At 44.1% G+C, this 25,160-nt stretch overlaps 1 protein-coding gene across 1 annotated transcript in view; it reads left to right on the top strand.

The window, feature by feature from the left end:
• The first annotated feature begins 862 nt into the window (after nucleotides 1-862).
• Nucleotides 863-25,160, top strand: part of CAPN8 (calpain 8) — a 197,606-nt gene continuing 173,308 nt past the window's right edge. The window contains exon 1 of the mRNA XM_078649840.1: nucleotides 863-1,210. Within this exon, the coding sequence (XP_078505966.1) occupies nucleotides 974-1,210 (237 nt within the window). The 5' untranslated portion in view covers nucleotides 863-973. The remainder of the gene's footprint in view (nucleotides 1,211-25,160) is intronic.

The following is a 25,160-nucleotide window of genomic DNA, read 5'->3' as shown; positions in this document are numbered from 1 at the left end:
AGAGGCAGTGAAGGATGGTACTGCTGCAGAGTTAAGATTTATTGTTTCACCCTGAAGGTCGGGGCGAAAACGGAGAGTCCGAGAGAGACCCGTCTCGTCACCTGCTTTTTAGATCTGCAGGTGCTGAGCACCGGCAGGACCCGGCCCACTTAAAGCCCTGGCGCCACCAAATGAACACACGGGTGGTTTCGCTTTCTGTGAATCTGTGACCTGTGAGAGCGTTACAAATCCATAGAGCGCTCTCTGTCATCCAGCCTGCGTTGAAACGCTTTCCTAAGGCGATGTCCCGACACAAGAGACAGGGAGGGTGAGCGGCAGTCTGGACTCCAGTGATGGGTGTAAATTGTCGCTGGTTGTGTCAGTAGCAGAAGCGAAGGGCGCCTGCTGCCAAAAAAAAATATTGATACCTCGATGACACTTAATGAAACTTAAGGTTGCGCACTTTGAATCCTGTCAGATTTCTTGGCGCTTGATAGGGCCGAGTATGTGTGAACGGAATCACTGCCTTGCGGTGCAGTATAGTGGCGCACGCGCGCAAAAATGTAAGTGGCCATGTAGATTTCCTTGGAGCCCCAGCTATTACCTGCTAAGACTTCAGTGGTGAACCGGTGAAAAACTGAGGTTGCAGGTAGAGCTGCTCAGGTGCAGCTGAGCCACAGTCCCGTGTGTACATATTTGCACAAGTACCAGAATGCGGGTGAGTCACCCCCTCCCCGGAGCCCAGAATTGAGACCTCAGACTGAGGCGTGTCAGCGCCACCTGCCCCCGCGCTTATAAACTCCGCTCTCACATTCCGGAGGCCGGTTCAGAGCTGTCCTCCCTCACGGCCACCAGACTCCTCACTCACAGCCACCAGCCTCCCTGCCTCACAGCCACCAGCCCCCTGCCTCCTCCCTCACATCCGCCAGACTCCTCACTCACAGCCACCAGCCTCCCTGCCTCACAACCACCCGCCCTCCCCCTCACAGACACCATGGCCGGCGCAGCGGCCGCAGTGGCCAAGCAGAGGGCTGTGGCCGAAGGCCTGGGCACCAACGAGAACGCCATCAAATACCTGAACCAGGACTTCGAGGCGCTGAGGAACCAGTGCTTGCAGTCCGGGGTCCTGTTTAAGGATGAAGAGTTCCCTGCCTGTCCGTCGACGGTGGGCTACCAGGACCTGGGCCCGCGCTCGCCCAAGACACAGGGCATAGCCTGGAAACGGCCACCGGTAAGACGCGCATGGCTATGGGAATGTTATGTTATTATATGGTGCGTGTGTTTATATACTGCTTTCCATAATCTATTGCACGGCCTAGAGCGCTTTTTGGGTCGTCTACTTGCATTATCTGCATAGCGCTCCATGATCCTAGTGAAGCACTTCGGGCTTCTGGGCGCCCTTCGAAGTGCATGTCTGGAAAGATGTTTGTAGTTTGGCCTCCATGGGGCATAGGTGTAGGGAGGCTTTAAACAACGCGGTGGAAGCAGGCACACACATAAGCATGGGGTGTAGCGCAAAGTGTGGAACAGACCCCGTGGCACAATCTGGTACTCACCAACTTTAGGGTGGGCGGTGTCAGATGCAGAACCTGCAGTGCGCATTATTTGGGACCCAGGGTGTTTGCAATTCATAAGGAGCACCAAGACGATGGGTGTGCGGAATCCACGTAATTTGCTTGTTTATGTGTTGTAATTCTTTATTGGAAAAAGATTAAAATAACAAGATTGTACATCGCGGGCCACGCTATTTGTTTTTATGCAATAAGACAACATTTCGGGGAAATGACGCGTAATTACGCGAAATTCAAAGCGGCCATCTACCGCTGAATGTTGGTATTAAATGATTCCTCGTGTCTATTTTTAATACAAGGGACGCATTTGAAGGTAAAGAAATGGTGCAAAAGGCCCATCAAGCATCAGCTGCTCATGTTCTGGCCGTTTGAGGCGCCCCAGAGCGACCACAGTAACATTTATACTGTAAATTGTGCGTAATTACGCACTATGCGATAATACAGGGTGTGCGGTGCGCCAGCCCCCGTGCATGGAACACACTGCTAGACCCAGAGGCTACAAAATTAGACCTGGGGATGTGTGTGTGTGGGGGGGGGATGGTGGGGTAGAGATTCAGGACAATAGGTCATCAAATTACCATGGAACCTCCTCCCACCAGCACAGATGGACACAAATGTGATTGATGGATTGAAAAAGTCTGAGAAAGGAACAGATGGACAATAACTATATATTGTATGCGCAAAGACAAAGACCACACCTGTGTTTCAAGGAAAGGCAGTAGTAAGGCAGGATGGGTGCATCCGTATTCTGCCTGAAAAGGCCATGTTTATGTATTTGAAATTATGTTACTCACAGTAATCACAAAAGTTGGTTTACGGACAGTGGGCTGCTGTGACTTGGGTGCTGTTCACCTACAGCAGAGTAGAAACCTTGGACAAAGTAGGGTCAACACTAGCTGCAAAATGAAGCCTCTGGCCTTCCACCCCCTGGCAAAGAAAGCAGCCTCCCTGCTGAGAGCTTTAATGGTTGTGTTTATAATGTGTGTGTATATATATATATATATATATATATATATATATTTTTTTTTTTTTTTTTTTTTTTGGATACAGAAACGTGCATTTATATATATATATATATATATATATATATATATCTCCAAAAAACCAAAGTATTTTCCACGCGTAGCAATCCCAGCTGGCGCAGATATACAAAGCACGGACCAGAGTTACGGCTTTTCAATTCTTTATTCGCCTGTCGGTAACATATATATATATATATATTTTTTTACACAAAAAGAAAATATCTGAAAAAGAAATAGTGCAGTTAAACTGCCTGTTAACCCTGTTTTTTAAATGTTGATTGAAAGCCCTGGTTGACACTGCCCTGGTCTCTTCGCGTGCACCCACCGCAACAGAGCTCCCGTTGCGACAGGACAATTTGTTGTTTATATATATATATATATATATATATGCCAGGAACACACTCCACACGCCACCTCCAATCGTACAGATCAGCGAAGCAAGAGAGAGACGGACCACAGAGCTGGCTTTAGGTGATTTAATAGTGCAGGTGAGAAAGCAGCAGCACGACGCGTTTCGGGCCCGTGGGCCCTTGATCACATGCGGCCTCCTTGCTGAGAGTAAAATGAATGTGGTGTGATTTCTATACCAGCAGGTTGCGTCAGGTGTAGACGCATTATGGATGTAGCTGTCAAAACCTGCACTTTAATGGTTGTGTTTATAATGTGTGTGTGTGTGTGTGTGTGTATATATATATATATATTTATAATTTGCTGCGCTGCTGGTTCATATACTTTACTACTGGTGCTTCTAGTGATTGTACTTTAATAAAATTAACTCCCCAGCACACATCAAATTTCAATATGGTCTCCCAGTTATAACAACAGCAAACAAGTAGTTATGTATCACACAGTGAAACAAATGTAAACGTCTTGTGTTCTCTTTTTCAAGATTTATTCATGTAGGCTTCCATATCAGCTCTCAACAGCCAACATGTGTTTCGTGAATTCTGTGAATTGTAGTGATACTTCTGGACATGTAATCATGTATTGTCCTCTGTATCCCTTTATGGTTCAGTATTCAGGTTTCTCAGTCTCACGTCTCCATGTAAAATGCCGCTCTTGTTGCCGTACTCGGTGGACAATACATGATTACACGTTTGATACGCCGCTCACAACAGAAACCCATTGTGGTCCGGAAGTATCACCATAATTCACAGAATTACTACTTGGAATATCTAGCCTTGAGGAAGTCGCGGGACAACACCCCATGTACGACGAAACACATGTTGCTGTTGTGAGCTGATATGGAAGCCTACATGAATAAATCTTGAAAAAGAGAACAGAAGACGTTTACAATTGTTTCACTGTGTGATACATAACTACTTGTTTGCTGTTGTTATAACTGGGAGACCATATTGAGATTTGACGTGTGCTGGGGAGTTTGGTGGTTCTCCATACCCTGCAGCACCATCTGAACAAATAGAGAGATCCAAAAATAGCTGTGTGATTCTGCCCAGTGGCGCCATACACCTATATCCAATACCACATTTCGGAACATTGAACTAGTGATTGTACTTTACTGGTGACGCTCCCAATTTATATACTTTACTGCTGTGCTTCCAGTGCTTGCGTATTAATGCTAGTGCTTCCAGTCCATATACTTTATTGCTAGTGCTTTCAATTCATGTAATACTTTCAATTCATATACTGCTTTCAATTCACATACTTTATTGCTAGTGCTTTCAATTCATGTAATACTTTCAATTCATATACTGCTTTCAATTCATATACTGCTTTTAATTCATATAATTTATTGCTTTCAATTCATATACTGCTTTCAATTCATATACTGCTTTTAATTCATATAATTTATTGCTTTCAATTCATATACTGCTTTCAATTCATATACTGCTTTTAATTCATATAATTTATTGCTTTCAATTCATATACTTTATTGCTAGTGCTTTCAATTCATGTAATACTTTCAATTCATATACTGCTTTCAATTCACATACTTTATTACTAGTGCTTTCTATTTACATACTGCTTTCAATTCATATACTGCTTTCAATTCATATACTGCTTTTAATTCATATAATGTATTGCTTTCAATTCATATACTGCTTTCAATTCATATACTTTATTGCTAGTGCTTTCAATTCATATACTACTTTGAATTCATATACTGCTTTCAATTCATATACTTTATTGCTAGTGCTTTCAATTCATATACTGCTTTTAATTCATATAATTTATTGCTTTCAATTCATATACTTTATTGCTAGTGCTTTCAATTCATGTAATACTTTCAATTCATATACTGCTTTCAATTCACATACTTTATTACTAGTGCTTTCTATTTACATACTGCTTTCAATTCATATACTGCTTTCAATTCATATACTGCTTTTAATTCATATAATGTATTGCTTTCAATTCATATACTGCTTTCAATTCATATACTTTATTGCTAGTGCTTTCAATTCATATACTACTTTGAATTCATATACTGCTTTCAATTCATATACTTTATTGCTAGTGCTTTCAATTCATATACTGCTTTCAATTCATATACTTTACTGCTTTCAATTCATATACAGCTTTTAATTCATATACTTTATTGCTTTCAATTCATATACTGCTTTCAATTCATATACTTTATTGCTAGTGCTTTCAATTCACATACTGCTTTTAATTCATATACTGCTTTCAATTCATATACTTTATTGCCAGTGCTTTCAATTCATATACTGCTTTCAATTCATATACTTTATTGCTTTCAATTCATATACTGCTTTCAATTCATATACTTTATTGCTAGTGCTTTCAATTCAATTCATATACTACTTTCAATTCATATACTTTATTGCTAGTGCTTTCAGTTCATATACTGCTTTCAATTCATATACTGCTTTCAAATCATATACTTTATTGCTAGTGCTTTCAATTCACATACTGCTTTCAATTCCTATACTGCTTTCAATTCATAAACTTTATTGCTAGTGCTTTCAATTCATATACTGCTTTCAATTCATATACTTTACTGCTGGTGCTTTCAATTCATACACTGCTTTCAATTCATATACTGCTTTCAATTCATATACTTTACTGCTGGTGCTTTCAATTCATATACTGCTTTCAATTCATATACTGCTTTCAATTCATATACTTTATTGCCAGTGATTTCAATTCATATACTGCTTTCAATTCATATACTTTATTGCCAGTGCTTTCAATTCATATACTGCTTTCAATTCATATACTTTATTGCTATTGCTTTCAGTTCATATACTGCTTTCAATTCATATACTGCTTTCAAATCATATACTTTATTGCTAGTGCTTTCAATTCATATACTGCTTTCAATTCATAAACTTTATTGCTAGTGTTTTCAGTTCATATACTGCATTCAATTCATATACTGCTTTCAATTCATATACTTTACTGCTGGTGCTTTCAATTCATACACTGCTTTCAATTCATATACTACTTTGAATTCATATACTTTATTGCTTTCAATTCATATACTGCTTTCAATTCATATACTTTATTGCTAGTGCTTTCAATTCACATACTGCTTTCAATTCATATACTGCTTTCAATTCATATACTTTATTGCCAGTGCTTTCAATTCATATACTGCTTTCAATTCATATACTTTATTGCCAGTGCTTTCAATTCATATACTGCTTTCAATTCATATACTTTATTGCTAGTGCTTTCAGTTCATATACTGCTTTCAATTCATATACTGCTTTCAAATCATATACTTTATTGCTAGTGCTTTCAATTCACATACTGCTTTCAATTCCTATACTGCTTTCAATTCATAAACTTTATTGCTAGTGCTTTCAATTCATATACTGCTTTCAATTCATAAACTTTATTGCTAGTGTTTTCAGTTCATATACTGCATTCAATTCATATACTGCTTTCAATTCATATACTTTACTGCTGGTGCTTTCAATTCATACACTGCTTTCAATTCATATACTGCTTTCAATTCATATACTTTACTGCTGGTGCTTTCAATTCATACACTGCTTTCAATTCATATACTGCTTTCAATTCATATACTTTACTGCTGGGGCTTTCAATTCATATACTGCTTTCAATTCATATACTTTACTGCTGTTTCCAATGCTTGTGCATTAATACTAGGGCTTCTAGTCCATATAACTTACTGCTTTCAATTCATATACTTTATTGCTGTTTCCATTGCTTGTGCATTACTGCGAGTGCTTACAGTCCATTGCTAGTTCTTTCAATTCATATACTGCTAGTGCTTACAGTCCTTCTACTTTACTGCTAGTGCTTTCAATTCATATACTGCTAGTGCTTTCAATTCGTATATTTTACTGCTGTATTTCAAATACTTGTGCATTACTGCTAGTGCTTCCAGTACACATACTTTACTGCTAGTGCTGTCAATTCATGTACTGCTAGTGCTTTCAATTCATGTATTTTATTGCTGTGCTTCCAATGCTTCTGCATTACTGCTAGTGCTTACAATCCATATACTTTACTGCTAGTGCTTTTAATCCATATCCAGTTAGTGCTTTCAATTGATATACTTTACTGCTGGTGCCTCCTGTGGTTGCACTGTACTGCTAATGCTTCAAATTCATATGCTTTACTGCGGGGTCTGCCAATTGTGTATACTTTATTTTGCTATTAATTGTGATTCTAATTCAAGTACTTTCTTGCTGGTGCTTCCAATGCTAGTACTGTACTGCTAGTTCTTTAAATTCATTTACTTTAGAGATCATGCCATCAACGCATATACCTTTTGGCTAGTGCTTTCAATTCATATACTTTACAGTTGCTGTTTCCAATTCACTGCTAGTGCTTCCAATCCATATACTTTCCTGTTGGTGTTTCTAGTGCTTGTACTTTACTGCTGGCGATTTCAAGTCATACATTTTACTGCTGGTGAATCCAGTTCTTGTACTTTACTACTGGTGCTTTCAAGTCATACATTTTACAGCTAGTGCTTGCAGTTCATATACTTTACTGCTGGTGCTTCCAAAGCTTTTACTTTATTGCTTCCAACTCGAGTGCTTTGCTGCTGATTCTTCCAATGTATATACTTTACTGCTGGTGCTTCCAAAGCCTGTACTTTACTGCTAGTGGTTACAATTCATATACATAACTGCTTGTGCTTTTCACGCTTGTACTCCCTCAAATTCTTTTACATTACTGATTTTGCTGCCAATGTTGATTTTTATTGCGAGTGTTTCCAACTCATATTCTGCTGGTGCTTCCAACTGACATCCTTAAATGCAGGTGCTTCCAAAACACATCTTTTACTGACGTGTTTTCAATTCATATTTTTTACTGCTGGCGCTTACAGTACATATCTTCTGCTGTTGACTTCCAATGCATGTACCTTACTACTAGGAGGCAGTTTCTCCACAGGGAAAATGTTTTCAATGTTGAAATAATAAATAAATTAAAAACCATAACAGTTCAATTGCACAATTGCAAATACATGTTCACACTTTGCCTGTAAGTGCACACGTTGTACAATTATCCCCACAGAAATGCCTTCTCATTGATGTCATTGGGAATTCACACCATTCTTCCAGCTCTATTGCTGGAGTGCTCTTGGAAACCGTGGCGAATTCTAATAATGCATAAACCTGAACAGTTGCAAATGCCACTTATTTCCAGGGATACAGCATCAGTACAAGTGCATAGCTGGACAGCACACTGACAAGCAGGGTGGCATGGCTTCACAGAACATTGGCAAGCAGGGTGGCATGACGTGGCAGAACATTGACAGGCAGGGAGACATGGCTTGACAGTCCATTGACAAGCAGGGTGGCATGACTTGGCAGAACATTGACAAGCAGGGTGGCATGGCGTGACAGCCCATTGACAAGCAGGGTGGCATGACTTGGCAGCCCATTGACGAGCAGGGTGGCATGGCTTGACAGAACACTGACAAGCAGGGTGGCATGACTTTGCAGAACATTGACAAGCAGGGTGGCATGACTTTGCACAACACTGACAAGCAGGGTGGCATGACTTTGCAGAACATTGACAAGCAGGGTGGCATGACTTTGCAGAACATTGACAAGCAGGGTGGCATGACTTTGCAGAACACTGACAAGCAGGGTGGCATGACTTTGCAGAACATTGACAAGCAGGGTGGCATGGCTTGGCAGAACATTGCCAAGCAGGACGACATGGCTTGACAGCCCATTGACGAGCAGGGTGGCATGGCTTGATAGCCCATTGACGGGCAGGGTGGCATGGCTTGACAGCCCATTGACGGGCAGGGTGGCATGGCTTGACAGCCCATTGACGGGCAGGGTGGCATGGCTTGACAGCCCATTGACGGGCAGGGTGGCATGGCTTGGCAGAACATTGACAAGCAGGACGACATGGCTTAACAGCACAGGAGATTTGTCTCATTGAGAATCATATACTTAAACAATGTAGACGAGCCCACATTGTTTAAGTATAGTACCCTCGCTCTCCCATTGATTTTTCAAGTCATTGAGAATCATGCCAGATTTAGAAAGGAGTTTAAAACCTGGCTTTTCCATGCTAATGGACGATGTATTGGCCCTTCTTCAGAATATTCTCTAAGTGGGTTGTTGAGGCAATTATATAGCGTCGTGACATCCCCTTGGAGATAAGTGTTGCGCTTTAGAAATAAAATAAATAAACACATCACATCCATTGATCACTATCATTAGAAGTGTTTTGAGCTTTCCCCTAAGGGCACAGCAAACCCCGCAGAGCGTGTTCCTTTTCTGAGAGTCTGAGGAAACCTCTCTCTTCAGGGGATGGCAAATCCCATGCACTTTTAGATTTTTAAAGCTTCCACTGCAGCGGATGCTCAGGTCCCCAGCGCTGCCAAGGACAGAATCCAGTTGATCCCATCCTGCTTCTCATCTATGCAGCTGTGAGTCCCAAGTCTCAAGTCCAGTGCAGCTGACTGATGCATCAGAGTCCCATCAGGCAGCTCCATAGGTGTGTCCCAGCAGCAGATCCATAGGTGTATCCCAGCAGCAGATCCATAGGTGTGTCCCATCAGCAGATCCATAGGTGTATCCCAGCAGCAGATCCATAGGTGTGTCCCAGCAGCAGCTCCACGGGTGAGTCCCAGCAGCAGCTCTACAGATGGGTCCCAGCAGGCAGCTCTATATGTGTGTCCCAGCAGCAGCTCTACAGATGGGCCCCAGCAGGCAGCTTCATAGGTGTGTCCCAGCAGCAGCTCCCTAGGTGTGTCCCAGCAGCAGCTCCACGGGTGTGCCCCTGCACAGCTCTACAGATGGGTCCCAGCACACAGCTCCATAGGTGTGTCCCAGCAGAAGCTCCTTAGGTGTGTCCCAGCAGGCGGATCCATAGGTGTGTCCCAGAAGCAGCTCCACAGGTGTGTCCCAGCAGCAGCTCTACAGATGGGTCCCAGCAGGCAGTTCCATAGGTGTGTCCTAGTAGCAGCTCCTTAGGTATGTCCCAGCAACAACTCCATGGGTGTGCCCCAACAGCAGCTCTAAAGATGGGTCCCAGCAGGCAGCTCCATAGGTGTGTCCCAGCAGGCAGCTCCACAGGTGTGTCCAACTGGCAGCTACACAGGTGTGCCCCAGAAGCTCCATAGGTGTGTCCTAGGAGGCAGCTCCATAGGTGTGTCCGAACAGGCAGCTCCACAGGTGTTTCCTAGCAGGCAGCTTCACTGGTGTGCTCTAGCAGGCAGCTCCACTAGTGTGTCCTAGCGGGCAGCTCCAAGGAGTATCCCAGAAGGCATCTACACAGGAGTATCATAGCAGGCACCTAGACAGGTGTGTCCCAGCAGCCAGCTCCACTGGTGTATCCTAGCAAATAGCTCCACAGGTGTGCCCCAGCAGGTAGCTCCGTAGGTGTGTCCCAGCATGCAGCTCCACTGGTGTGTCCAAGCAGGCAGCTCAATAGGTGTGTCCTAGCAGGCAGATCCACAGGTGTGTCCTAGCAGGCAGCTCCACGGGTGGGCCCCAGCAACAGCTCTACAGATGGGTCCCAGCAGGCAGCTCCATAGGTGTGACCCAGCAGCGGCTCCTTATGAGTGTCCCAGCTGCAGCTCCACGGGTGTGCCCCAGCAGCAGCTCTACAGATGGGTCCCAGCAGGCAGCTCCATAGGTGTGTCCCAGCAGCAGCTCCTTAGGTGTGTCCCAGCAGGCAGATCCATAGGTGTGTCCCAGCAGCAGCTCCCTAGGTGTGTCCCAGCAGCAGCTCCACAGGTGTGTCCCAGCAGCAGCTCTACAAATGGGTCAGAGCAGGCAGTTCCATAGGTGTGTCCCAGCATGCAGCTCCACTGGTGTGTCCAAGCAGGCAGCTCAATAGGTGTGTCCTAGCAGGCAGATCCACAGGTGTGTCCTAGCAGGCAGCTCCAAGGGGGAGGCCCAGCAGGCAGCTCTACAGGTGTGTCCTAGCAGGCAGATACACAGGAGTATTCCAGCAGGCATCTACACAGGAGTATCCCAGCAGACACCACCACAGGTGTGTCCAGCATCCAACTCCACTGATGGGCCCCAGCTGGTAGCTCAATGGGCATGTCACAGCAGGCAGCTCCACAGTGTATCCCCTCAGCAGCTCCACAGGAGTATTCCAACAGGCAGCTTCATAGGTGTATCCCAGCAGCAGTTCTACCGGTGTGTCCCAGCAGCAGATCCATAGGTGTATCCCAGCAGGCTGTTCCACAGGTGTGTCCCAGCAGCCACCTCTACAGGTGTGTCCCAGCAGCAGTGCCACAGGTGTATCCCAGCAGGCTGTTCCACAGGTGTGTCCCAGCAGCCACCTCTACAGGTGTGTCCCAGCAGCAGTGCCACAGGTGTATCCCAGCAGGCAGCTCCATAGGTGTGTCCCAGCATCCACCTCTACAGGTGTGTCCCAGCAGCAGCTCCATAGGTGTGTCCCAGCAGCCAACTCTACAGGTGTGTCCCAGCAGCAGTGCCACAGGTGTATCCCAGCAGGTAGCTCCACAGGGGTGTCCCATCAGAAGCGCCACACAGCCCGTGCAGGTAAGGTAGAGAGGTGGGGCCAGGGTGGGGGGCGGGGAGTTGACAGACGACCACAAGGGAAAATTAAATAAACAATTACCCATCAGTGGCGGCTGGTAATTTTACCAGGGAGGGGTTACAGACAGACATCCAGTCACACTCACTCACACCCATGCATTCACACACGCACACACACACCCATTCACAACACTCACAAATACACATACATTCATACATGCACACACCAAACATGTTAAAAAAAACATTAAACACCTTCACTGTAGAGAGAACGGTCTTGGAGGTCCCAGGAGAGTTGGGACTGCTGCCTTCCCTCACTCGTCACAGAGTGGGATGGGGTCAGTAAGACAGCTAACGCCCCCTCCCGCCACCCCCACTCTGTGATGAGGTGTCACTGTCTGAAAATCGTCCCTGGCAGTTCATGGCTTAAAATTGAAGCGCCCAGGATCGAGGCAATCAGTGGCGCATCCCGTCACCACGAGCGGGAGGACTTCGAGGAACTTTTTCCAGGCTGTGGAGATCACGGCCACAGGGCTGTGAAATCCTCAGCCTGGCAAAGTTCAGGTCAGGCAGCCAGGAGCCTGCATAGCTAGAGCATGTCTAGCCCCTGGCTGCCTGACCTGAACAAGAAGAGCATGTCAGGCTGACCTTCGCTCAGCCTGACATTCGTCTTGCTGGAAAACGATGGGGGGGAAGGGGGAGCGGCCTCTCAACCCATGTGGAAGGGCCGCTGCTGCTCCCCATTTGGATTGTGATTGAACTCAGGTCATGGCCCTAGGCCAAGGCCCTGTGCCCAGAACCCTTGCCTCCTGCATATTGCCAAAGGATGTATGTGGTAAATTTTGCTCTGTGAGAAGGTGGAGTGGGTGCAGGCTGTTGCTGAAAACCAGGTCATGCTTCCAGTTCCTGCTTCGCGTAGCTGAAAACTATGCACAGTGGGCTGCAAGGGCCGGAAGCCACTGTTGGACCTTCTTTTCTTGTCTTGACATCCAGAAGTAAGGATGACTCCTTCCTCTAGGTGTAAAACTGCCCATGCCTAGAATAAAATACATTTGGCAATAGGTGTCTCCAGAGCACAGGTACTAAAATTCAGGCAAGATCTTCTGTTTGCAGGAGCTCTCTCAAAACTGGAGTCACCCACTGATCTCAGCGGATCCCCCATTCGAACTGGGATTTATGGAGTGTCCAAGAGTGACTTTAAATATAAGTCTGGCATGGCTGGTGTTACCGAGATCATTCAGATAGTTCTGGCATCAAAGAGATTGGCTGCAGCGCAAGTGGACACTTACCTTATAACTGTCTGGAGGAGAAAAAATCCTGTTGTCTCCCAGTGGCTGCTTCAAAGCTGATACATACTCCCCTGGGACTAGGGATATGAACTGATGCGTGGGTAAAAACTAACCCTGGGCGGTGAACTCCGCTTGGTTCGTGGAGTTTTCAGAATTTTATGCACTCCACGGAGCTCACGAAGTGCAGAAAACTGAACTCCGCAAGATTTTTCCCTGCTCGCGATCCCCAATGGAAAGTTGACGATCACGAACTGCCGCTCAGGTAGAATTTCTACCTGAGTGGCAGGAAGACCAGCTTCTCCGCTCGCGATCACCAATGGTAAGTTGGCGAGCGCGAGCTGCCACTCTTGTAGACTTTCTACCCGAGCAGCTGGAAGATCGACGCAAACTGCACTCTGCCGCATGCCAAACTCCACAGAGTTTGTTTTTCACTTCGGGGAGTTCCGCATAGTGGAACTCCACGCACGAACTCTGCCCAAGCCTAGTAAAAATGCAGGCTGACAATGCCTGGCAGTCTTGAAAAGCATCCTTACAGCTTCTCAAATTCTGATCACATGGTTGCTCCCCTCTCAAGGCTGGCCTGCTGGAATGGAAGATCCTTGTGCACCTGAGTGGCTGGCGCTTCAGTCCACCGGCCCTGGAGCTGGATTTCCTCGAAGGCCCGTTCCCCTCCTGCCACTGTACAGTACATCCATACCTTCTTTACAGCTGGCCACAATAGCTGGACGTCATCTAGATCTAGTATTGGCCTTAAAGGGAAAACAATCCTTCAAGCTATATGCAAGGCACAGTCTCCAGCTAGCATCCTCTCTGGGAGGGAGCACAGAGTCTTCTTGAAATACAGATAAAATGCAAAACATTAGCCTAATCGTATTTATCCTGCTTTAGGGGCACTGTCAGGAAGTCAGAACTAACCAAATAACTGTCTTCTTTTGCAATTAGAAATCCTACTTCATTCAGAAACAGGTGCCTTCTCCTCTTCCTTCCAGCCAGGACAGGATGATCTACACCTGCCAATGTGTTTTGCAGATTAAGACGAGACAGCATTATACTGGTTCCTCTGTTTGCTGGGTTCTTCCTAACTCATCATGGGAAAGGAGACGAGGGGGTGGGAGGGTTTCAGGTGCAGTAGGAAAAGTTGGCAGAGAACATAAGGGATTTCTACCACAATGCTCCAGAGAGCTAGTTTTAGGGCCAGATTACCCAGGAACAAAGGACATGCAAGTTATCTACTCAATGAAGGCATCATTGTAGGTAACTCTACTGATTGCACCCCTGTTCACTCACAGGAGTGTCACCCTAGGCACAAGCTTCAAACGCTGAATCTCAGCAATAATATACAATATTGTTCGTACTGTAGTTTAATTGGTGAACTTTAATTCTTTTTCACATCACTTTTTTATCCACGTTACGTTCCAATCTGTTCATATTAGGCGTGAAAACAAATCATTTCAATGCATTTCGGTGCACTGGGCACCTTCATCAGGAAAACGCCTGAAAATTAAACAAATAACACAATATGTAATCAAAAGGTTTCATCTCTATCTCTAAATTCAAAAAAGCATATTCGTTCATTGTATACTTTGTACCCCTCAAGTTGGGAAATTCAGTAACTCAATTTAAACTGATCTCATTTCGAAGCGTTTCATCGTGTGTAACACTCGTAACAGGCTTAACCTTCACGTTCTAATCGTTGACTCATGTGTCTTAAAACATTTCCCGCTGCCCACCTAGGCGTTCGTGTACTACGTTCCCCGTTCTATTTATCTGTAAAAGTTGCAATTCAACCTCGTATCTCACCTTAGTTAAACCAGGATTCGTATCCGTTACAAGCAGCGTCTCCGCTCCATGCTACGCTGTTGATTCAAACACAATTCTTGCGCATGCGCACCTTTAAGAGATGCCGAGTTTTTTTCAAAAGATTATTCAACCTTAACTTTATCAAATACAATTCTCTCTACTACGTTACATTCACTGTGCGTGATCAATCTTGCGAGTCCTGCGCTCACCACATGGTTAATTCTAGTGCAGTTACATGATCATTAATACAGTCGTAAAATATGGCAGATCTAATCGATTAATTGTTACACAAGCAGTTGTCTATTGTAGATAGCAAGTAAACTCCATTCTTTCATTGAGCCCATTGGGTTTCAGGCTGCATAAGTGGTAAATCCAATAGTTTTCCCTTTGTAAGAGAATTTTCTTATTCAGCGGTCCATCTTTTTTAGGTACTATTTCTAACACGCAAGCCCTCAATTGGCTGATGTTATGTTTTTTGTCCATAAAATGTGCTGCTACTGTGGATTTCAATTGTCCTGTTCTTATATTGCTTTTGTGCTCATTCAGGCGAGTCTTAAATTTCCATTCTGTGTGGCCCACATATCCCTGTCCACAAGGGCATTTCAACAAATATATAATGTTAGTAGTGTCGCATGTGGCATTCAGGTTCAACGGAATTTTGTATCCTTTCATCGGGTGTGTGATACTTGCACCCTTCATTATGTTATGACAATTTGTACAGTTCAAACATGGTACTGTGCCTCTGAATGTACTTTTATTTGGCATCTCTTTAAGGGTTTTTAATAGTTCTCCTATGTTTTTACCTCTGGTAAATGCAAACAGTGGTTCTTCTTGAACTATTCCTTTGAAATCCGGTTCCAGTTGGACTATTTGCCAATTTTTTCGAATGATCTTTTTGAAGTTTGTGCTTACGTTAGAGTACTTGCTGACACATGTGATTCTTTTTTCTTTCGTTTTTGGTATTGCTGTTAGCAGCTCTGATCTGGTTTTACGATCTGTCCTAGTCCGTGATTCTCTAATGATTTTTTGTGGATAGCCTCGAGCTTCAAATCTTGCTGCCATGATGTTTAATTGTTGTTGACATGTGTTTTCTTCTGAGACCAACCTTTTCACTCTAAGAAACTGGGAGTATGGTAGATGCGTTTTCAATGATTGAGGATGGTGGCTTTGGTATTGCAATAGGTTGTTTCTGTCAGTTGGTTTTCGATATATATTAGTGATGAAAGTTGTTCCTGCTTTAGTGATTTCTACATCCAAAAATTGTATTGTTGCTTTGTTTATGGTCCATGTGAACCCAATTCTGTCGTTTTTGGTGTCCAATGCTTCTAGTTTGTGTTTTAGTGACTCTTCTGTCCCTTTCCATATTAAAAAGATGTCGTCATTGAACCTCACAAACATTTGGAGGTTTCTCGCCCATTCGTCATCATGGTAAATATGCTGATCTTCAAATGACGCCATAAACAAATTGGCATATGCCGGTGCGGCACAATTTCCCATTGTAGGTAAAACATCCATCTCGTGCAGAGTCAAACACCTTTGTCCTCTCTGGACACCATTCGCAATAAACGCAGTCTTCGGGACTTACACACAGCAAATACCTTACACACCACACACAGCACATACTCCAGTGTAGGCAGCTACCTTATAGATAGAATCCTACAGGGAGCAATTGCTTGTCCTTTCCCCTCCAGGGTACAGGTATATAAACCTTAGCCCATGAGTCTAGAATGAATTAGGTTCGACTTTCAAACATAATGTAACATCAAAGAGCAGTACTAGTGAACCCACAGCCTGTCTATTCTTCGGAGGGAAAAAAACCACAAGGCAGATTAGAAAAGACTAACCCCAACTTTCCCTTATCATGGCTCTAACCATGGAAGAGGGCATGACGGTCTCCACCCTCTTCTCCGGGAGGGGCCTAGTCGCGACTCTTGGGTGGGGGGACAGGAGGTCACGCGGGGAAGGGAGGGTTTAATAAAAAAACAAATAATACTAATCAAAACTTACCTTCGCCTCTGGTCCCGCTTCAAGTCTCCTCTCTCTGCTCCTCATAGGAAGCAGGCAGCCTCCTCCCCTAAGCCAATCACAATGCTGCAATGGCGCCGACCGCACAGGCGTCTATGGGGAGGCTGTTTTCTCCATGCAGGCAGTGTGACGGTTCCCCTCACACACCATAGGTGTCATGCTTCATCATAGGGGTGCCTCCTCATGTGAGAGACCTAGTCCCCTCGCGGGCTACAACCTCCTCGCTGTGAGGGAGGAGCTCAGAATGTTTTTATTGAGAAGGGGCGGGTATGCTAAAACCCTATGTGAGCCTGGTGTGTTCAGAAAAGGTGCAGTGCTGTAATTTGAGTGTTTAAAACGGGCTACGAGGTTAGCTATGCTGCAACTTTATTCAAGCCCATGTGCTTATATGCCCACATGCTTCTGTGCTGGTACACCTATTATTCGCATAGAATTCCCAATATAGAATTCCCAGCATGGGCCCTCGTGCTTCTATGCTGATATGCTGTTGCACTGGCATACCCTTAATACACATAGTATCTTCACCTTCCACCGTGTGGTGGTCAACGTGAGGACCACATCTCTTGTGACTCCCTGGCATATAAGCCCATGTGCTCATATGCTTACATGCTGCTGCGCTGGTACACCAATTATATGCATGGAGCAGCCTTCATATGTGTGGTAGAGTATACCCAGTCAACTGCATGACCTCCCGTTAACTCCGGACCCATGGCCTTTTTTGTGATATGATTACAGCACTATAGCCTGCTTTGTAGGGTCAAAGGGCATGTTAAAGACCCTCTACCCCTGCGGCTCAGGTATCCCATAAGAGGGCCTTTAACAACCAGTATAGCCCGAGGCAGAATGACTATAAAGCTATTAGAACATTCCACCCACACAGGTTAGAATGTTATCATGTAAATGGGGAGAAAAAGAAAGAAAAATATTGCAATGTTGGAGCAGAAAGCCTTATTGCCTTTTTATCACACTATTGTTTTTCATGATGTTCCCAACATTGTTATGTTCTAATCAAAAGTAGAAACACAATGTCTACGAAGATTCTGACACATTATCGTGCACTTTGCCCCATATATGTTGGGGCTGGGCATATAATAGCAAATTATCTGGCCGGACAACTGATGAGAAGTGTGTTTGGATGAATTTAAGTATTTAAAATGCTGTATGGACGTATTATTGTATGGTTTGTATTTTCTAGTTGTTATCCGTGTTTTCTTCATCAATGTCTTTACATGGAACCCTCATATGGATGGTTTAATGGTATTGTTGTTCCCACTCGAGGGATGGCTCTGCCATCTGAGGCCCCAGCTTGTCAATTCTCAGTGACCTGAGATCAATCTGTGATGCTTCTTCTCAAAGCCTGCAAGTCTTGTGTCACCTGATGGACAGGTCACCTGACTCTTGTAAGATCCAGGTGAGGTGTGAGACGCTGCCAGGGCCTGCAGTTCTGCAGCACACTACTGCGAGTGTTGCACCGCTGTGAGAGGGTCTGAGTCTGGACTATTGGCGAATCATGAGATACAGCCCTGCTGTCTCAAAGCTAAACCTGTAAGATCTATGTCACCCAGGGATAGGCCATTTGAGTGATGCTCAACACTGCATCTCATGTACCTCCTGTAGGCTATCTCTGCTGTCTACAGGTAACGCCCATGCGTTTGTTTATGTCCTGCTACCTGAGAATCCTACCTCGGCATCTACCTTCTATAGATTGAACATTTTCATTGGAGGGCAGGTAGCCTCCCTCTCTTTCTTCCCCTTACATTTTGTCTCAATAATAAAAGGTTTTGCTATTACACCCAACCGGTCACCCCAGGCCCCTGTACCTTCTTCCTTAAATATCCAGGATCTTTCCCTGGAAAGCATTTTGGCTTGCCTTTTTACACGGGACTTTTAGGGAATTCATGGTTAGTTTCAATATTAGAATAATGGCGGCTGTCGCTAGGCATCTCTCCAGACGGAGAGGTGACAGGTGCCCCGGGAAACAGGTTTCACAGGCAGCAGCTGACACGTTTATGACTAAAGCTGCCGTATAAACATCAGTGGCAGCTGTTCGAGTTTGTACTACACACGTACACCCAAGGGTAAAGGTAGGGGTTGAGTTAAAATCAACAAATGTGATTTCTCATTCTTCTATTCTCTACTAGACAAACATTTTCTCCAGGTGCCTCGCCCAGCTGCACATATCTTTTCTTCCGGATCCGATTGTTCCATATGCTTTTTTCAGCATCATACAAACTGTGAAGGCTGTGTAATATTGGGTGTGTTTTGTAGTTTCTTGGTTTTGTTCTTTTTTTTTTTTACCAAGTAGTATATAAAGAGACTATTCCATCATATGAGTATAAAAAGCGTGTAGAAATACATTATGATGGAAACTCACATATTGAAAACCATTTTGAACAGATTAACTAAAAGTGCTCAATGAGAAAGAAATGTGGCCTTACGTTGATCCAAACAAGCCTTGTTCAACCCCTTAAATGAGTCTTAATGTAAAGACTCACATTACTGCATCATTATGAATATATTAAGATACAACACTTAAGGCGAGAGGTTTCTTCTGCCCGGGGCAATCTACTCAAACCAGAACTGCTCAGGTGCATCCTGGGCAGGTGCCAGCCTTCCATGCCACAGTGTTCATTATATGTTTAGAAACAACATTGTTACCGGCTTTCTCTAGTGCCAGACTGGCACCTAGAATATGTCCTATCCAAGCCACGAAAAGGAAACCAACCCTTTCTACAGGGGGTTGTATAGGGGTTCTCCAGCAAGCACATTTTGAAAGCAATGGCAATGCCAATAGACCTGCCTTGCATTTTTAGTCCTGACTAAAACATTTAACCCCTTCGCTGCGGCGGCTATTCCGCCGCAGTGCTAGGGGCGGTCGGGGGGCCGCGCGGCGCTCCCATGCTCGTGACGGAACCGCTCCGTCACGAGCCTCGGGTGCGCTGTGCTTATGACGGAGCGGTTCCGTCACGGCCCCGCCCGCTCAATAGAACGTCCAGCGCAGGCGTGGAATCCGCGCCGCGCAGGCGCGTTGAGCGGGCCGTGACGGTACCGCTCCGTCATCAGCACAGCGCGTCCGTGGCTGGTGATGGAGCGGTTCCGTCACCAGCATGGGAGGAGTTAAAAGGCCTGAAACAGTGAAAAAAAAATGATTGCTTTGTGTATCTAATGTATCTATAGGTTCAAGAATGTAATGTGTGATTATTTAGTGTACTTTTCAGACGTGAAATTGTCACTCCTGCATGGCAATGTGAGCACTCCATAGGAGGCGGCATGATATATCAAACAGCCAATAGCAGGAAGTTGGAGTAATACTCCGCTGGGCAGAACCGAAATCCACACAGTATATTTTAAAGAATTGGTAAAAACGAGTCAAGCTAAGCAGTGCTGTTTAGATAGACCTAAAAATGGGGTGCATAGTTATGGATCTGCCGCATTTTGCCCCATAATCCATAATATGCTGCATAATTTGCAGATTTTAACAAAATAATCAGTTATTATTATTATAAGATTTGTAATGCGCATGGTTGCCCCAGCAACGGGGTGTCCAAGCGCAACCAAAGACCTGTGACTTTAGAAGCTGAAGAGGAATTTCAATGGAAAAAGCCAGGTCTTTATGGCTTTGCGAAAGGCAAGGTGATTCTGGATCCCTCTGATGGAGGCTGGGAGAGAGTTTCAGAGTCTGGCCGCGAGAGTTCTAAAGGCGCGGCCTCCAGCTCTGGCTCTTAAGACTCGGGGAATACAAGCCAACCCTTGGCCAGCTGAACCTAGAGTGCGCAGAGGAACATAGAAGGCTAGCAGATCTGCCAACCCTGGCGGTGCATGTTGAGTCAGACTCAACAAAATGCGATGCAGTGTGCGCTACGAAATTCGTTTTATTAATTAAATTGTGTACTTACCTGCATTTATCCGTATGCCGGTTTTTAGAACCCTCCACCCGGACCCTCTCCCTCACCGCCTCCCTGCCCCACCGTAACACCTTCCACGGGCCGCGGCTGGTCAGACTTATATGAGCCACACATAGCGTTTTACGTTACTAACTAAAACGGATCGAAGGTTAGTAAAATACTGCAACACGTGTTGCATCTCAGTGAAAGGCCCTTTGTAAAAGTTGATTGGCCACCTTTCTGTTGCTTATTGCTATGTTTGGGTGTGAAACTGGTATGAATGAGGTGTAACCTATGCATAGACAGTGGTACTATGTTTAAAAATGAGAAAATAATGAAGTAATACTATCTGAAAATGTGCCGCATTACGCCGCACAATTTTCTTTTTCTTGCCGCATATTTTAGTCAACCCTGCCGCATACTTTGGCCCTCTCCTGCTGCATATTTCCATTGGCCTTGGGTATCACCCAGTGCGGCCCTGGCTCGCTCAGGATTTCCCTGAGCTCCTGTTTTATTTGCAGGGCTCACAGAGCCCACGCTGGGCGGACTCCATTCCTTGTCAGGCCTGGGATGGAGTGAGATACCTTATCTGCGGGGTAGGAGGAGGCCGCCAGCACAGGGCGTGGATATAAATCTGCTCTGTGCTGAGCACAGTGTTTGCTGCACGCGGGGGGCATTGGCAGAACCAGAAATAGCTCCTGGGGCTGGACATCCATGGCGTGCCGTGCTGCAGACCTCTTCTATGTCCATGAACAGCGCGTGGCTATCCATCATTTTCACGTGGTCAATGACTGTGAGCCCGGCTCACAAAGTCATTTGAGTGTGTAGGCCTGATTCACAGAGCTTCTTAACGCTGGCAGCTTTACATTTGCAGTTCACAAAAGTTGTTTTTGCCCTCCTAGGAGGATTTACTCGAAGAAGTTTGTGTGTGAGTAAATCCTGTCTTGTGGCTGGAGAGCCGACACTCCATCGCAGGAATAAATTGGATATTTGTACACACCAAGCTTTTGGAGAAATCCTCAAACCTCGCCGAGCGATTCCTCCCCTTGAAAAGGTCGGAGGTTCCCTCCTAGTAGAGAACTCACTCAGGCCTTTTCCTAGGATGCGAAGGGAACGCCCTCCAGGATTGGGGGGGGAGTAAGTAGGAGCAGGTTTTTTGCCCCAGCCCAACAAACCCCATGTTCCCCTAGGAGAAGGAAAAAAACATAGTGTTTGACAAAATGCATACCTCAAAACGTTTGCTAGACCGTCACTGTCTGCCACACTTTCTAAGAACAACTGGAAAAGTTTGAGAATTAAAAAAAACGTAAAAATCAGGACACTGCTTTGCTATTAAACTTCCTGCCACAGATGCATGCCATTGTTTACGAATCTGTCACTCTCGTGCACGTGTGTGGAATCTGTCATTTAATCAAATCAGTTTCCAGATTTACCTCGTGCCACTGATACCCAACTGCTTCTAAGTGTAAGCAATAGTGTTCCGGGTTCAAAAACGTGGTAGCAGTCAGACGTGTCAACATACAGCAGTAAAGGGTCAACAGGAAAAGCAACACAGCACAGCTGTACCCTGCAGTTGGGAATCCGTGTGCTCACAACAGCAATAACCTTAGGACTTACCACAATATACCCCATAACAGAACACATGGACACAGAAGGCCGAACATCCATCCAGCACAGACTAATTATGCAATAAACTGGATATTATGGCACCCACCAGCTACCACCAGCTGCCTCCCACACATGTACATCTGACGGGCAATGACCGTACATATGAACCAACGTGATATTTAATGGATACGCCCTGGACTGGCAACCACAAATCATTAAAGCTGACACATTCGCCTAACAGAGTTAAAACATATTGTGACTCACTCCACTGATAGGACATCTCCACTAGGTGTGAGCAAAGTTGGAAAGTTTTGTTCTCAAAAACTTCAGGTATGTCTTGCAAAAGCTACCGAAAATATGCAACGGTTGCAGTTACACGCGAGTTGGCTAGTTTTTTAAAGCAAGTATAATTTATGTTGAGTCACTCACAAGGAAAAGCTAAGCAGAATACACACCTGTACACACAACATTTTGTTGTTCCGATCACCTGCAGTGGAAAACCTAAGCAAGATATGCATTTGTATACAAAATGCTTGCACTTTACCTGCCCATTGCGGTTTCAAGGCACTAATGACAAAACGCTAGTCAAGGTGCACTCACACCCAACTTGTAAGTTACAGAGCCCTCTATAACTAGTGAGAGACAGCTAGACAGGTCATCAGGCATGGGAAAAGCAGGCTACTCCACATAGTACTCTCTTAAACTATGCAAGATGAACCAGGCTCTGGTCTCCAATGGACACCTCAAAACTAGCTGGAAAGTCATCTCCGGACTACCAAAAGCACTCAGGGCCATCCTAATGTCAGACTGTGTGCTGTACAAATGCTGATAGTAGTAAAGCAGTCAGCAATCATGAGAGAAGAAGACCAGGTCTCATGAATGGATTCAAATGTTTGACTTTCCCCTTCATGAATGTGTGAACCGTTTGTGTTTGATTACAAACTTTGAATCCCGCCCCTTCCTGGATTCAGATACAGTCCGGTATATATTAGGTTGTTGCTCCACCAGTATATTAATTCAATAGAAACCCTCTGCACTTTGGCATTAACTGTTGTTATATATATATATATGTATATATATATATATATATATATATATATATATATATATATATATATATATATATATACATATATATATATATTTTTTTTTTATTGATAAAGTTTTATATAGCGCGAACATGATCCCGAAGGATATCAGAGCGCTTTACAATATTTGCAGTACAGTCAACAAAGGAATATCAAATATGCAGGCAAATCAAATAGGCATATCAAACAGAAAGGTTATGAACATAAGGGACAATAAAGGGAACTATAATAATTGAACCATAGACAACTGGGAAGTGAGCAAGTGACTAGAAAAGCAGAATAATACCCCAGGCAGGATTTAGGGTGTAAGTCCAGAGCATTAGAGCAGGCAATCTGAGACCCTTTTAAGGTAGGTACTTGTTCATGAGGAATCTTTTTACTTCCAATTTGAAGGCAACCTTGGAGGAAATTCTGCGTATTTCCGGTGGGAGAGAGTTCTGCATCTTCGGCGCAGAGCCGGAGAACGCTCATTGACACGTTCTCTTTAAATATATATATTATATATATATATATATATATATATATATATATATATATATCACCAAACAAACAGTCTGTAACCGGTGCGGTCTTAATATCGGGTGCCGATTTCGAGGCCAGACCAAGCCTCGTAAATCATTGACCAGCAATCGTTGAAAAACCGCACTCCCAAACACGGGAATCTTTCTTTGAAGCTTGTTTTAATTCATAGAAACCGCCACCATCACCCACCAACGTTTCGAACAAGAAATGTTCTATAGCACGGTATTGTGAGTCCTTTTTTTGTTTTTTCTTTTATAGTGTTCATTAAAAACCAGAGTGGTGCATTCTGGTATCAGTAGTTCTCCAAGTTACTCAGTTCTTTTATTCTCGATTTTTCTTTGTAAATAGAGTGGCATTTAATCATAGCTAGCGATATGATTAAGAATGGCTGTCTGGAAAAGATGGATATTGTTTAGTAACAATTAATGTCATATTCTTTGATTCTCCATTGAAACACTCTAAAATGCTGTTGGAAATGATAAAGATTTGCCTGCAGAAGAATATTTTCCTTTTCAACCACAAAATTTACAATCAGAAACGTGGCACCGCCATGGGAATATCATTTTCGCCTAGCTATGCGAATATCACTATCGGATGGTGGGAAAAATTTGTGGCATGGCAAGAGATGAATGAAAGATACACAACCAAAATAGAACTCTGGTTGACATACATCGACGATCTTTTTATAATCTGGAATGGGAGCCAAAGTGACTTCAAAGAATATTTTGAAATTCTGAATAAAAACGAAGTAGGATTAAAATTCACCTACAATATCAGCCAAAAAAGAGTACAGTACTTAGACGTCGAGGTATACATAGAAGATGAACACATACAAACAAAACTTTATCGAAAACCAACATCGACCAACGGCAATATCCAAAAGGCAAAACGCAGACACTGAAAAAGTGTACTTGAAAACAACATGCCTGCCTTCAACTTTTGTAAAAGCAGTTATTAGCCAATCAGCTAATGAGTTGGCACCACTATGTACCGTGGTAGCACAGCAAAGTACACCCATATTTTGCAAACATACTGCGGAAACTGATCTCAAAACCTTTACATAAATTATAAGTTACAAAACAGTTACACTAACTAACTAAAGCACCTGTGCACCACAATATCTAATTCAGCCAAGTTTTCACCAAATCCGAATGACGGATTTCACAATACACACATTGAAATAAATTAAGCAACGTGGATTAAATGTAACCACCTTTTGTGACCCCCACAACATTGACATATTATAGCATATATTTTAGTGAAAAACATTTCCATCTTTGCACTTTAACGCTACATTTCTTGTAATTTACACACTCCACTTTACATCACTCCCTATCTGTTTACTTTTCAACACCGCAGTATATGCCACTACATTCTACTCTAATTCACTGTACTTTACTTCACTCACTCGACCCAACAGGATTGCA

The sequence above is a fragment of the Lissotriton helveticus genome, chromosome 6 (assembly GCF_964261635.1).
Source record: "Lissotriton helveticus chromosome 6, aLisHel1.1, whole genome shotgun sequence".
In the NCBI taxonomy this organism is placed as follows: Eukaryota; Metazoa; Chordata; class Amphibia; order Caudata; family Salamandridae; genus Lissotriton; species Lissotriton helveticus.
The sequence above is the reverse complement of the archived record's forward strand: the minus strand, read 5'-3'. Positions and strand labels throughout refer to the sequence as shown.